Source organism: Cibotium barometz, chromosome 16 (genome assembly GCF_041138505.1).
Source record: "Cibotium barometz isolate CiBa-2024 chromosome 16, ASM4113850v1, whole genome shotgun sequence".
In the NCBI taxonomy this organism is placed as follows: domain Eukaryota; kingdom Viridiplantae; phylum Streptophyta; class Polypodiopsida; order Cyatheales; family Cibotiaceae; genus Cibotium; species Cibotium barometz.
The window spans coordinates 31,369,189-31,383,858 of record NC_141061.1 but is presented as its reverse complement, the minus strand read 5'-3'; the positions used below and the strand labels follow the sequence as shown (position 1 = coordinate 31,383,858).

Below are 14,670 nucleotides of genomic sequence, written 5' to 3'. Positions count from 1 at the left end.
AAGGATTTATTTATGTGGAGGTGGTAAATCTGCCTACCTCATCTCATCAATGATAAGTAAAAAGGAATGAAAGGATTGAACAATTTTCTTTAGGCAAAGGCATGAAGGTAGTTGATATTCATTGGAAGGTGACCATGTTTAAATACATCAAACATATTATGTTGTGTACCTCTTGTCACCCCTCTATCTTAAAGCAAGGACAGAAATTCGAATTCACAACACCACCTTGGAATATGTATATTAAGTTAAAACATATATTACTAGAAATTAATAGTATAAGATATTACCATGTATGCCATCATGAAATATTGTACAAGGTAAAAGATCTCCTTACTACATATTAATTGAAATAATAGTCAAGGAAAATGCATTATTTTTTGTAATTCTACACTTGGGTACTATTTTTATGTGGTTGATATCTACAAACACGAGCCTTTTCATAGATAAGGCCATGCATGCATAAGTATCCTTGTTCTGGAGCACAATGAATGTCCTTCGAACAAAAGCACATACCATCAAGGGCACATGATGGTGTGAAGTATATAGGATGGGTGGATAGATGAGAGCATGCATGAAGAGTCTTTGGGTGTGAACATACACTCGGCTCCACATCACATCCATATATAAAATTCCTAGTTGTGGTGACAAGCACATCATCACTCCAGCTAGTCCTTAGAAACTTATCACTGCATCTTCTCCCAAGTGCATCATCACTCCCAAGTACATCATCACTCCACTCACTCGAGAAGAGGCCTTCGGAATCTAGCCTAGCCATGGCCTCCTTGAACATATACATTCTTTCTTGATATAATATATCCATGCCCCTATACACTGCATTTCTATTCTTACCCCATGATGGCAACCCATTATACTTGTATCTTGCCATTTGTTCAATCTCCTCCCATATATCCTCATCCAACCTAGCCTTACCTTCATCCTTTTGTCTAAAATAGTTGAAGTTTACCTCCACTGAATCTTCAATTGCTCCTAGATATGCACTTGATTTTCTAACAAATCGTAATAGGAGGCCATAATAAAGGTCAATGCCACATAGCTTAGAGGGGTTCTTTTCACGCAACATCTTCACATCTTTGATGAAGTCAGCAATTTTCTCAAGGCTAATGAGAAAAGCACTCTCATAGAAGAACAAGCCATTTACTCTTGGATCCCAACCACACACATGATCATTTGGCGCAATAAGGCAGCTCCCAGATGCTTGCATTTGATTTTGGAACCCTATGACGGGATAGTGGGTAAATGAATTATTATCATTTTTAAGGCCAACCCCTACTTTGCTTATGGCTGCAATTTGAGCTTTTGCTAAAAGACATTTTCCTTGATGGTTTCTTGTCTTTTCAAATAACATCTCTACAAAATGGCAACATAAGAGCAGTGAGAAAGGGAGCACCAAGTTTTTGAGTGCACCATGTGTTTTAGTGTTTAGAGTAGTGAGAAAGAGAGTGCACCATGTTTTTAAGTGTTTAGAGTAGTGAGAAAGAGGGTGCACCATGTTTTTAAGTGCTTAGATTTTTGTTTGCATTGACATTGTAAATATGAAATTTATAACATGCTTTACCGCATCTCTCACCACATTTAGAAGTAAATGTATTTTTCCTTAGAAACCAATGAAATCATTCACCATGTTTTTGAGTGTTATTTGCATCATTATAAATATGAAATTTACATGTTTTACCTGCATCTCTCACGGCAGTTAGAACTAGAGGTGTTTGTCCTTGGAAGCCAATGAAATCATTCACTCCATTTCCAATTGCATCCACTGGCACACGATCATCCTTTCTATAGATCACTTTATATTGAGATGGATGCCATGTTATATCTCCGAATTCATGTGTGAATGCAAAAGAGAGAACATTCTCTTCTAGTAATGTATCGTCTTCAACAACATTAGTAATGGATCTCTTGAAGAGAAGCTCCACCATAAATGTTACCTGCAAACTTTGAAATACAAATACATATTAACAAAAGCATGAATCCCACAAGAACATGAGAGATACACATGCCTTGTAAGTCAATATACCCCTGAGCTTAGCTTGCCACAAGCATGCATTACACCAACTAGTATAAACATAGGGGTTCTTTGCTAGTGTTTGGGAAAGCTAAGCTTAATCCATCCGTCTTTCGGAAAAAAATAGACGTTATTTGGATTATTAATTACTTATACAATGTGTGTGTGTGTGTGTGTGTGTGCATGCATGTAGATGTTTGGGAAAGCTAAGCTTAATCCATCCGTCTTTCGAAAAAAACAGACGTTATTTGGATTATTAATTACTTATACAATGTGTGTGTGTTAGCTAGGATGATCATGCATGTAGATGCCATGAAACAACATAAAAACCTACTATCTATCATTCAAACACTTGAGAACCCATATAATTATGGATCATTTTGCATTCTTAAATATTGTTGAAGTAAAAGCAAAAATTTCACCGATTTGTGGGAAGCCATAAAATTGTAAACTAAACTTCAGTTCCCTCTTCTTTAGTTTGGGTTCTTTAGATTGATGTAAGAAGGCATTCATGTGGTGGCTTTTACCTGTGAGATTACTCCCAAAACTCCTAAAGACACTTTGGCAGCATCGAGGTCTCGATCGGCTTGAGTGAGTTGAACAATTTTGGCATAGCCTTCTTTTTGTGAAGCAGGAACCACCAAGGTCATACCTAAAACATATTCATGCAAGGCGCTACCTTTCCCGAAGAGGGAGCTTCCATGTGAACCGGTGCTAAGGAGGCCGCCCACGGTGACAGCCTCCCAGTAGGGAGAGTGAGGAAGGGCCAGGCCAGATGTGAAAAGGGTGTCGATGAGGACCCGGAGGCGGACGCCGCTATCTACAGTGACGCGCAGGGAGCTTTTGTCGACGATGATGTTCTGTGTGTAGTTTTGGGTGCTGATGAGGAGGCCATTTGTGCCGCCAGGGCATGCCCATTTGGGGATGCTGTGGCTCCAGCGCGTGACTGCCTTCATCTTCTGCTTTCTTTTGGTGGCCGCCGCTACTGCAGCAACCAGCTCCTCTTCGGTTGATGGGAACACCACTGCAGCCGCTCGGCATGGCTTCCTGTCGTTCCACACACCGTAGGAGTTTGAGAGAGTGCAGTTGATATTGCTGTTGTTTCCTGAGCTGCACAATACAGACGGTGGAGGAGGTTCGCCATGCATTAGCTCGGCTGAAACAATCAAGCTGCATATCAAGTACAAAACTATGCTGAATCCCTCATGTTGGACCATTGTGTGTGTGTGCGTGTGTGTGAGAGAGAGATAGAGAGAGAGTATGTGAGCGAGAAAAGAAAAAGAAGAAGAAGAAGCTCTTTTAACGTCGTAGGAACAATCCCAAGTATGTGTGTGTGTGATAGAGAGAGAGTATGTGTGCGAGAGAGAAAGAGAGTGAGTATGTGTGAGACAGAGATAGTGAGTGACTGTGTGTGTATTAGAGAGAGAGTGTATGTGAGAGTGTACTCTGTGTGTGTGTGTGAGACAAAGAAAGAGCGATCAGAGAGAGCGCGTGTGTGTGCATTAGACTCATCCCAGGTTTCACTTGCCTTACAATCAACAAACACATCAACACAACCATGATGAAGCGTTCACCCCAGGCTTACATCCTTGCACCTTTTGATTGACGCAACAACTAAGTATGTATTCAGCGTTTTGAATATGAAACGCTTTTCAGTCATTATGTGATTATATTTTTAAGCTTTCCCTCTCCTCACCATCCTTTACTCATAGCTTTTGGCCTAATTATACCATGCATGCTTTATGGCCAAGCCCCATCTTTGCTAGATGGTGATAGTTTTTAATAACATATTCTCTTGGCCTAACTAATACCTTGATTGAAGCAACTAATGATTGATTTTGGGAATGAAACCACTATCCATTTAGTGGTAATGAAGCAACTAATGATTGATTTTGGGAATGAAACCACTATCCATTTAAAAAAACCCAAAAAAAAGATAATTTGAAAATTTGAAAGGATGATTGTTTTTTATGACAAATTATTACATTTAGAAACATAAATAAATAAATTTTGAGGAAGAATATATTCAGTTGTATACATGACACCAATGATTTTATCATAAAATCTAAAGCTATGAATTCAACCAAAAAACACCAATGATTTTACTCAACCAAATCTCATAGGCTAGCCATCGGCTTACTTACAACATTTAAATAAGCACTAGTTGAACTTATACGTTATTGGGACTATAAATATCATCCATGGCTTGCCATTGTTATCCTCAACAAGGGGTTGAATAGTGCTTGCAATGGGGGGTTCACTCTATAAAAATCTATATAGCACATACATGCTAGCATGTATTTAAAATGCCCCTATTTGTTAATTTTACATTTTTTAAACACAATTGTTCAATCTCCTTTTGTAAGTATACATATTTAAATTTTGAATTAAAAACTTCCCATTGTAAATTCACATAAATTTTTTATATTAAACAACTACTTGTTGAATCCCTTTCATATGTATATGGAATGTAAGTCCCCTAACTAGACCTCCCTCTCCCCTCGAACCTATGTGACATCATGCAAACCTATTGATTATTGAATGATGATGGTTGCTTAGGAGCTTGTCGTGTCTGGTGGTGTATTTGCTAAGGATTCATAGAAGCTCAGATATCAATGAGAATTGGGGTAGCATACTCCTTTGTAACATGCTCTTATAACTTGCTTGCTACTCTATAAGCACGTCCTTGAGATAGGGACACATAATGTAACACTCTATTTCAAGACAATTCCTCGTTCATAATCATTAATATAGAGAACATCTCATTCATAATCACATAAATTAAACATCAACAAGAATCATAAACAATAGTTCTAAATTATTTTCCTTCAACAAGCATGGCACCTTTAATCATTTGAGAAGATAGAGAAATTTACGCAATCAGTGTGAGTGTTTATCTAACCCTTTGCATAGTAAAACCATATTAGGGAGTTTGGGAAAATCCAATTACTTTGAAAATTTTCTTTTCAGTATACTTTTTTGTGTATCTTCAGCATACCAAATCGAAAGTTGTCAAAGAGTGTGAATTTAGAATCTACTTTTCAAGAGCTTTCTAATGATATGTCAGATGAGCCGGTTTTGACAAAAGTGTAAAAGGGTTCATGGTGCCCCCAATTTTTTGTAATCTTATAAAATAGGAACTGGGATTTTTTCAAATTTTTAAATATCACTACAAGGGAATGGTTGGTTACTGACAGTCGATTACCTCGACGACTATTACGAGTGCCAGTATAAGCAGTGGTAAATCAAAGGGAAAATATCATTTTACAAGCACCAGTATGTGCGTCGCAATGTGCACTAGTATTTGTGCCGATAATGAAAAATATAATTTTTAAAATTTATCTAAAGAAAATCCACTGTTCATATTTACAAATTTAAATTTCACTGCTTATATTTATAATCAAAGTTACAAAGTCATAGATCATCATTTATTATATCATCCTCTACTAGATCCATGGCCCCAAAAAGGTCAATTTCAAGAAATGTTTTTGTATCCTCTTCAATGTCACCAAAAGAGTGTTGAACCATTTGGTCAATGGCTTGCTCTTCTATAGGATCCAGGTCATCTATGTGCTCCCTAATCGAATGTACTTTGCTCTCCATCAGAACTCAATGAGTATGTTTCTTTCATGTGCTCCCTATCGAATGTACTTGGCTCTCCAACATCAGAAATTGATGATTATGTTTCTTCCATATGCTCTTGAATCTGGCTCTCAAGCCGCATAGGTTCCGCAACCAGGGATTTCATTAACGTCTTCACAATTTCGTGATCACGTTAACAAAACCTATTGTTAACATATTAAAACTTGTGATCACATTGTATATTCACATGACCTGAGCAATGACCTGCCAGAACCCACTAGTCCCGTAACACCTCCGGGCTTTTATCTTTCCCAGCGGGCCCGCCGGGAAAACTATTTATCCCGGCGGGCCCGCCGGGAAAAATAAAAGCCCAGCATGCCCGCCGAGAAAAAAAAAGAATACCGACGGGGTACTATTCTGTATATAAACACTGCCCGACACCCATCGTACAACTTTTGGGGAGATAGTCCTTGTTTTGGGGGCGTGATATCTCTCCTCAAAGTACTTGTAGAGCTCTCGAGTTGCTAGAAGTGTCCTCTTGGGAAGAACGTCCTTATCTTAGGGGCTGTTGTCTTTCCTTGTAGGCACTCCTAAGGCTATTGAGCCACTCATCCTTAGTTCTTTGAACTGGGGGTAGGGTGTGGTTCGTAGCTAATACTTGCAGAGATTTAGGGACAAATTTGGAGTCATTCAGCTTTGCATTTGAGCCACGTACGTAATCTACCCCATTCTGCTTTATGAATGGTTTGATGGAGCCAAGAGTCCTGCTTAGGGGCTTGTATTGGTTCTTGATACTTGATATAGTTTAGAGTAGACAAGGGTCTATTGTCCTATACTAGAGTATTGGGCAAGCATAGATCTTTGATTTTCTTTGTGAATGTTAGAGAAGGTCTATTGTCCTATACTAGAGTATTGGGCAAGCATAGATCTTTGATTGTGTAAAGTATCCTTAATTGGGTACAAAAGGCATCCTTCATTGGGGGTGCAATGTGCATGATAGTTTCGAAGTAGTTTTGTAGTAAGACCTTGCAAGATAGTTTGAAGTAGTTTTGTGTTATGTGATGATCTTTTGTATTTGTCAAGATAGTTTCGAAGTACTTTGTCTGCTAATGTATGTTTTGTAATACGTGAGTGATTTGTTGTTTTTTCATTTGTGTATTCATTGTTATATGCTTGGTTGAATAGGTTATTTGTTGAGATGGAGGACAATGTTAGATCCAGTGATACCTCCAATAGAGTCCAAATTTCAAATAGCAGGAAAAAAAAGGCACCTGGGATAGAGTGGCAATATGCAATTAACATTGGTGATCGATTCATAGATTGGGAGTGTAAGCTATGCCATGCAGTAAAATCAGGTGGGGCGCCTCGACTAAGAGAACACTTTTTAGGCAGACCGAAGAAAAAGTCATGTACCCACCTCTTTGCACCTATAGTGGCCAAACGCATAAGAGAAGAAATTCAAAAGAAAGATTCAAGAAAACATGACACTCCTACCGTTAATGTATCAAGGCAGCAAGAACACTGTTGTTCTAATCATCAAACTCCCGCTACATCGCCTACTTGTACCTCGAACGGCAATGTGCAACCAGAAAGTAATCTACCCAGTGCATCTTCCTGCAAGCGAAACTTTGATGTAGGAAATATACCCATGCGTCAAACTTCATTGCAAGAAAGCCTACGTCAAGGTCGACTCAATGATGCACAACTCGCCCTCGCTGAAGCGATTTACTTTTCTGGGAGTGCTATGATGATGGTGGACAGTGAGCATTGGAAGAGAGCATGGAAGAAAATTGGTGAGTTTGGACCAGGGTTTTCACCGCCTACGTACCATGCTATGCGAAATGATCTATTAGAGAAATGTTATGCGCAAGTAAAAGAACATGTACAAAGAATAATTCTTAGCAATATAGAGCTTTCTGGATGTAGTATAGTAAGTGATGGATGGTCTAATGTGCAAAGAAAACCATTAATTAATATAATGGTTATTTCACCTAGAGGTGAGACTTTCATCCGTGCCGTGGATTCAGCTGGTTCAATCAAAACTGGGGCTTACATTGCTCAAGTCATTAGCTCTGTGATAGAGGAAGTGGGTGCCAAAAATGTAGTCCAAGTCGTCATGGACAATGCAAAAAATTGTAAAAATGCATCCAAAATCCTACAGCGACAATATCCACATATTTTTCCGGTAGGCTGTAATACTCATAGTTTGAATCTTGTATTAAAAGATTGGTATAAATCTGATGATACCAAATGGTTTGCCTCAATCGTTGACACTGCTCGCCAGCTTGTAAAATTCATGCTCAAGAGACAGAGAGTGTTAGATATTTTTCGACCTCGCATGTCAGTTATGTTAAAGCTTCCAGTGGAGACTAGGTTTTGCACTCACTTTTACACTTTTGAGTCTCTTCTTAGAAATAAAGATGCAGTTTGCGAAACATTTACATGCATGGCATTTCATGACTGGGAGAACACTCAACTTGAAAAAGTGAAAGAGAAAATCAAAGTCTTGAAGGGAGCGCTTACGAGAAGAACTTGGTGGAACAGTGTGATGGTGGATGCATACCATGTAATGATGCCTGTTATGTATGCTGTACGAAGTCTTGATCAAAGAGCGCCTAATCTCGGGAAAGCATGGATGCAATGGTGGACTGTCCAGCGGAGTTTGGAGTGTCCTGAGAAATTAGAGCATTCAGTGGTGGAAAAGCAATGGCGTGTACCATTCTCCAGTAGACAAAGAAAAGTTCTATTGAAGTACTTTCATGCTAGATGGATTGGAGCGCATTCACTACTACACAGTGCTGCTTACATGTTAGATCCTGAATATTGGAATATGGATTTGATGTCCAACGTTGAGGTGGTGCAAGATTTTTATAAAGTGGTAAACACTTTCTATAATAATGATGATGATCGTGTACAGTGCATAAAGGAGATGACCTCATTTCGATTGAAAGAGGGTTTATTTTCCAACTCCCTTGTTCAACAAATGGCTAAAGAGCAACCTGCATGGAAGTGGTGGATGATGAATGGTGGTGAGCATTATGCTTTATTGCGCAACCTTGCGATGAAGGTTCTAAGTCAGTGCTCTTCAAACTCAGGCTCAGAAAGAAACTGGAGCATGTACAAATATATTCACAGTACTATTCGCAATCGACTTCTTGTAGATCGAGCAGATAATTTTGTTTACATGTATTGCAATGAAAAGATCTTGCGAGACATTGAAAGCGAAGAGTATGAAGAAGATATGCCCAGATGGATGTACAATTGTGATGATGTAGTAGACGAGAACTTTGATGTTGGACGCACGTTGTGCACCACCCTTGAGATAGAAGACAATTTAGACATTGACTTAGATGAGCTTAATTTAGCAGACGAGAGAGTAAACGGTGAAAGAATTTTAGAGCAAGATACTAACATAGAGGAAGAAGTCACTTCATTAATTTCATAAAAAGTACTTGTACAAATGATCGTATTTGGAGAAATTATCAATACAAAAGTAAGATTTGTTTTTCTTAGCTTTCATCTTGAAATAAATTACGAATTGCACTAGGAGTTGCATCTAAAGGTCCTGGTGGTTTATATTCGCTAGCCATGCCGAACACTGTATAAATACCTTGATTTATTGGGACACTGCACAATGCACATGTGGAAGTATTTTGCATTTGCCTCACTAAACATATTAAGTGGTAGTAGTGTCCACAGGGTAGTATATACTGGCCGCTCCACCCATCGAATACTTTGTAACATACAGGACATTGGGGGGTGGAGGAACTAGTAGCCTCAGCAGAAACTCCCACAAGATCAGGATGTATCAAAAAATGAGAGATGTGGTTTCCTTGGCACACAGGAGCAATACGTGAAGAGATGCTCTGCACATCTTGGCTGATCTTTGTTAGCTGCTCTTGAATCCCTCTATTGGCCGGGGGAGGAGTTGATGCTTGAATTAATCGGTCAGCTTCTTTCTCCTTCTCTGCTAGCTGTGCCCCTAAGCTTTCTTTGACCTTGTTTAACTCCAATCCAGTGCCCTCCACCATGAGAGCAAGTTCTTCCCTTGTGAATGTCACTGTCTCTTCACGTATGTTGTGGGTGTTGACAGTGGCCTCTCTGGAGGCAAAGTCCACTGGAGTTTCTAGGATAAATTGAGCATATAGCATCTTAGCAAAATAGAGTGGAGCGTCGGCGTTATGGAGAGGACGACCGTACACCTCCAAGAAAATGCACTCGGCATTAGTTTTGATATCATTGTGAGTGCAACGTGAAATCTTCCATCTTCCCTTCTTAATCTCGCCATCTGGACATGGCCATATTTCCTTTATCATCTCTGTGGTTACGCGTTTGTTTATGTCTTTCCATTGGGCATAAGTTGGATTTGTCCATTTCGACAACCATTAGGGAAAATTTGGACTCAAAAAGGGGCCTTGTAAGAGATCCCTTGGGATGGTGATGTGGACAAAGCAAGCCAATAAATCCACATATAATATTGGAGGGTACGTGCGTCATTTTTGAGTTCTTTATTCCATTAACTGACATGTAGGGTGTTTTTTAATTCAAAATAATGCATCTTGAGTATAGTTTTTTATTCCCACTATGGTGCCTTATTTTATTGAAAAAAGACACCACTCTCTTTCTTCATTACACTTTTGAATGTAACGAAGCCAACCAAACTTGAACCGAACTTCGTCCCTGCAACCCATCATCTTGCATTGTCTCCCTCATTGTCTTCCCGATTGCACAACCACAACCACTCCAAATCCGAATTTTTTTGAGCGGGAGGTTTTTGATTTTCTCTTCTTCTCAAGGCGGCAAGTTTTGAAAAAGGATGGAAAAGTATTTGTTCTTCATGCGCCATACCTGCTTGTGCATGAATAACAATCCCATTTCTTACCTTTTTCAAGTGAGGGTTGTGCTTACAAGTACTCTGAACATTTTGGTTCATCCAGGATACCAACAAGTTTGTTTGATGGACAAGGAGGTATTATTTAGTGATGTTGTCTTTTGGTTTTAATGAAGCAATCTTCTTCACGGGAGATAAGTGTAATATCTTTGGTTTTTTTTGGTTAAAGTGTGAGTTCATGATGCTTTTTGGTGTTGTTAAAGCACAGAACAATGCAATGGAACCTGTGCAGCAAAAGAGGAAAAAGGTGGACATCCACTTCCAAGTAGAACCCGATTATGCTCCCTGCTATAAGAGAAATTGGTCTAGGCCAGCATGCGAAGCCCGCATTACTGAGCTTCGAAATGAAGGAAAGAAAAATATGGACCTTTGGTTGGATGGTAGTATTTACCCACCAGATCCAACCTCCTCTCAATCTCCATCATTCTTTGGGTTGACAAGTTTCTTCAAGTTTGTGTGTGAGGGTGAAAATGGATTGCTTGGGTATTGCAAAAGACTGTTTGGCCAATGTCAAAGTATCTTTGAAAGACATTTGAGTGATAGAGATGCCAGGATAAAAATGCTTGAAGGTGCAAATTTTTACTTGGCATCGATCACAACAGCTTTGCAAGCTTCAAACGAGGACAAAGCAAAAGTTTGTGCTGGGTTACAAAAAGAGTTTGATCATTTGCAGCAGACTATTTGTAAGATGCAGGACACTATTAAGGAGAAGAATGAAATTTTGGCAGTTCGAGAAATCAACTTTCACATTGGAGAGTGAGAATGCACACCTTCGAAAACAACTTGAAAAGTTCAACAAAAAATTGCAATATTTGAAAGACACGCCATTGGGTGCTCGATTACGCAAGAGACAGATCAAACCATTGGAAGAACTCAATGTTGGAGGTGGCCAATGGAAGCGTCGTGTAAAAGCTTGCAGGTATTGGGATCTATAATTTCTTTGAGCTTAAATTTCTTTGAGCACTCACTTTCATTTTCATCTTTAGTTCCTTTTTTGGAGATGGGGGATTGGGTGTGGGGGTGGTATAGTTAGATGAATGGTGGACTGAAATAGCTATCGTTGTTGCTTCAGGATGGTCACAGATGTTGTGGGTCCAAAAGAGCAAGGTTCTGATATATTTGGCAAAGTTCTGACAAAAGACATCGTGGAGTCAGCAATACAGCATCCTAAGTTTGCAAGACTTCGATCAGACATAGCAAAGCAATCCTTGCAGGAGGTGAGTGAAGCATTCACGCCTACAGATGCACAAGGTATATGTGACATGGCTGGTATAAGCACAAAGTCTTATAGGATGTTGTTTAATAAAGTTAAAGAGGGTTTCAATTGTAAGCTTGGAAAAAAAACAGTAATTCCCATTCCAAAACCATTTCACGTAAACAAAGCTCGAAATATTCTCAACTTGGGAATGGTCGAACTTGTTGGAGAGCCTTGTCACGTGTCTAGCACATTGACAGTGACTAAAAAGAGCGGGGAACAGAAAATTATAGAGCTTACAGAGTTCAACAATTTCATCATGGATGTTCGGAAATTACAAATGGCTATGGTGAAATTTTATGACATCAGTGTACATGAGTGCAATGGAAGGCTGAAATTTGTTTTGAAACTTGATGAGAGTGAGGTGATCAAAGGACAGAAGCTGGAAAGGGTTAGCATTACTTTAATGAATAGAGCTTTGGATGCAAGTATCAGTAATGCTGATGAGAAGCACTTTAGTGTACAATCCGAAAATGAGATTTGGTGGCTGGCTGCATTTGAGGTGACGTGCTATCCATTTTTAAAAAAAGAATATTATGTTGCTATCCTCTTGTTATGATGTTGTAGACAATCTAACAGTTGTTGTTAACAGGTTCCAACAGAGACCCATGAAATTCTGAAGTGGTACTTCAACCAGACTGAGCTTCCTTCCACTATCCAGCAGCAGTCGAATGGCGAAAAGCTTTATGTAGAAGGATATGGTGAATATGAGGTTGAATGGCACCTGGCTGCAGATCTTAAAACCTTGAAATGCATGTTTGGTATTTCCCAAGGAGCAATGGCCAAGTATCCTTGCCTGTATTGTATGACCGAACGAGGTGTCTCCAAAGGAGGAAAAGAGAGAGAATGGAAATGCCTAAATGCAATCAGTAATAGGCGTGAACCCCCAAATCGTGATGCTCCAGGAGTGGATCCTAATTGGGATCCAATTCTTCCTATCCCTTTGATCAGAGTTCATATTTGTGTTTTGCATGCGCTGGTTAGAATAATTGAGAAACTAGTCTACATGTACATCGAATTTTCATGGAATATGAAACCAGCAGTAGAGAGTTAAAGAACTATTAAAAAAATAGAGCAAGTGCTTTCAGATGCAGGTTTACATTGTGGTCAAGTGAAGATTGAGAAGGACTTGAGAAGATCAGGGAAGACCGGAAATGTTCCTAGCAAACCATGTTTTGGAGGTGCAAAAGCCAGAAAGTTCTTATCTAATCATACCCAGAGAGGTCATCTAGGTACAGATTTTGAGGTGTGGAGGAAGCTTCATGCAGCTGTACGTGATCGAGGCTCTTCAGGACAAGCAAGGGTGGCAAAGGCCAAAGCGTGGTTGGCACTTGATCGCCTAGCACCTTTGTTGCAAAAAGCAAGGTTTGAAGATGGGGATGTTGAGAAATTTGAGGCAGTTGTGACAGAGTTCTACACTAGCTATGAAAAGGCATGGGATGCGACAAACTTGACACAATACATGGTTATTACTTGAAAACCTACAGCTTTGAGTATTTTTTGTTGTTCAAAAAATATTGTACGATACTAAATGTCTTGTTGTTGTTGAGCATTTGTAGCACATTTTGCATGCACATGGAACCTTTTTTGCGGAAGAGTTTGGAAGCCTTGGGATTTGGTCTACCCAAGGCATGGAAAGATCTCATTGGCAAGCACGTTGTGCCTATCAAAGGGCCACTCAACATGGAGGAGGAATAAAGAAAAGTAATCCCATGAAGCAACTATGTCAGTGGTGGTATAGGCGGATTCAAGTGAGGGCTCGTGTGAAGATCAAACATGCTGAATCAGCTGTGTCATGTGCAATAAGAAAGGTTCAGGCTAAACGGAGACGTTCAATATATGTCTCCTCACAGGGAAAGCAGAATCATGCTGAATGGCTAAGACAACGACAAAGACAGGGCAGAGTGTGGAAGAAAATTGATCATTGAAATATATATTGTAAAACAATGATGTAACTGTGAAAGATTTTAAAAGAACAAGAGCTTTCATCTATGTCCCATATAAATGTTTCCAATATATATACATTTCATAGTTTGTAATGGTAAACAAGAAGAGTATTGAGGAATATGACGAAACTTCTTAGCAACTGGAACAATCTAAATTTGTTAATCTGGAGCAGAGACTTCCCCCAGCCGAGCCTTTTTTGATGACGTTTCTGCATCATCTTCTTCATCCTCTATCAATGGCACAACAGGGACCTTTGGCCTTGCTGTTCTAAGAAGATGCTTCTTCCCGCAATCACTCAACAGATTAGGATCTATGATTCCACATGCCAACCCGTAAGCAGCATATGTTAAATAATATTTACATCTTAACGAATATACTCCAGGTCCCTCTCCAAAAATTCGAACAGCTGCTTGCCGCTCCAGAAGTATTGCCTTGTTTGCATTCAGCCTTAAGTGATAGCCACCTAAATACCTGGATAGAGTCTTTATCGCCATCAGAGGAAAACTGGCATTGTCCTTGGAGAAGCTAGCGTGAAATATCACAATTTGAGGGAGTTTTAGGCGATGTATATATGTTCCTAGTGTCGAATCGTGGCCCAATCCCGCCATACGCTTGCCTGAAGCACGTTTGAGGAATGTGTCTTCATATATTTCCAACTGAAAAAATAAAGGAGCATTAGCCAGAAACAACATCACCAAACATTTCAGGACAAAGTTGATAAAGCCAAATCCACAACAAAAAAAAAACTAACCTCTTGGTTCTCATCTGCTTCAAGCAAGGCGTCTTGCCATAAATTAGTGCTCGAACTAGGAACGGTTTCCGCTGACTTATTTGGCACATCCCTAAACCCTCCCATGTTGGTGATATTCAGTCTGTCCCTTGCTTCTTGTAGCTCTTCCTCTGTGGCATCTTTTCCTTCATATCTAAGGGCATCAGCATAGATCATCTTTAGTGTTGCTGCAGAAGCAG

The 14,670-nt window shown here is 39.5% G+C and overlaps 1 protein-coding gene across 1 annotated transcript; it reads right to left on the bottom strand.

Moving 5' to 3' along the window:
• Positions 1–379: 379 nt before the first annotated feature.
• On the bottom strand, positions 380–3,398 carry LOC147630557 (L-gulonolactone oxidase 3-like). Its single transcript, XM_086810012.1, has 3 exons — positions 2,554–3,398; positions 1,694–1,949; positions 380–1,368 (listed from the first exon to the last, which is right to left on the bottom strand). The coding sequence occupies exons 1-3, from the start codon at positions 3,241–3,243 to the stop codon at positions 386–388; spliced, it is 1,929 nt and encodes a 642-aa protein (XP_086666138.1). The 5' UTR covers positions 3,244–3,398; the 3' UTR covers positions 380–385.
• Between the last annotated feature and the right edge of the window lie 11,272 nt (positions 3,399–14,670).

What these genes read in the sequence shown, in the direction of transcription:
- LOC147630557 (XM_086810012.1), bottom strand. Translation starts at nt 3,243, where the DNA reads ATGGTCCAACATGAGGGATTCAGCATAGTTTTGTACTTGATATGCAGC. An exon ending in TTTTGGGAGTAATCTCACAG is followed by an intron (nt 1,950 to 2,553) that starts GTAAAAGCCACC and finishes CAAAGTTTGCAG; the next exon opens with GTAACATTTATGGTGGAGCT. An exon ending in AACTGCCGTGAGAGATGCAG is followed by an intron (nt 1,369 to 1,693) that starts GTAAAACATGTA and finishes GCCATTTTGTAG; the next exon opens with AGATGTTATTTGAAAAGACA.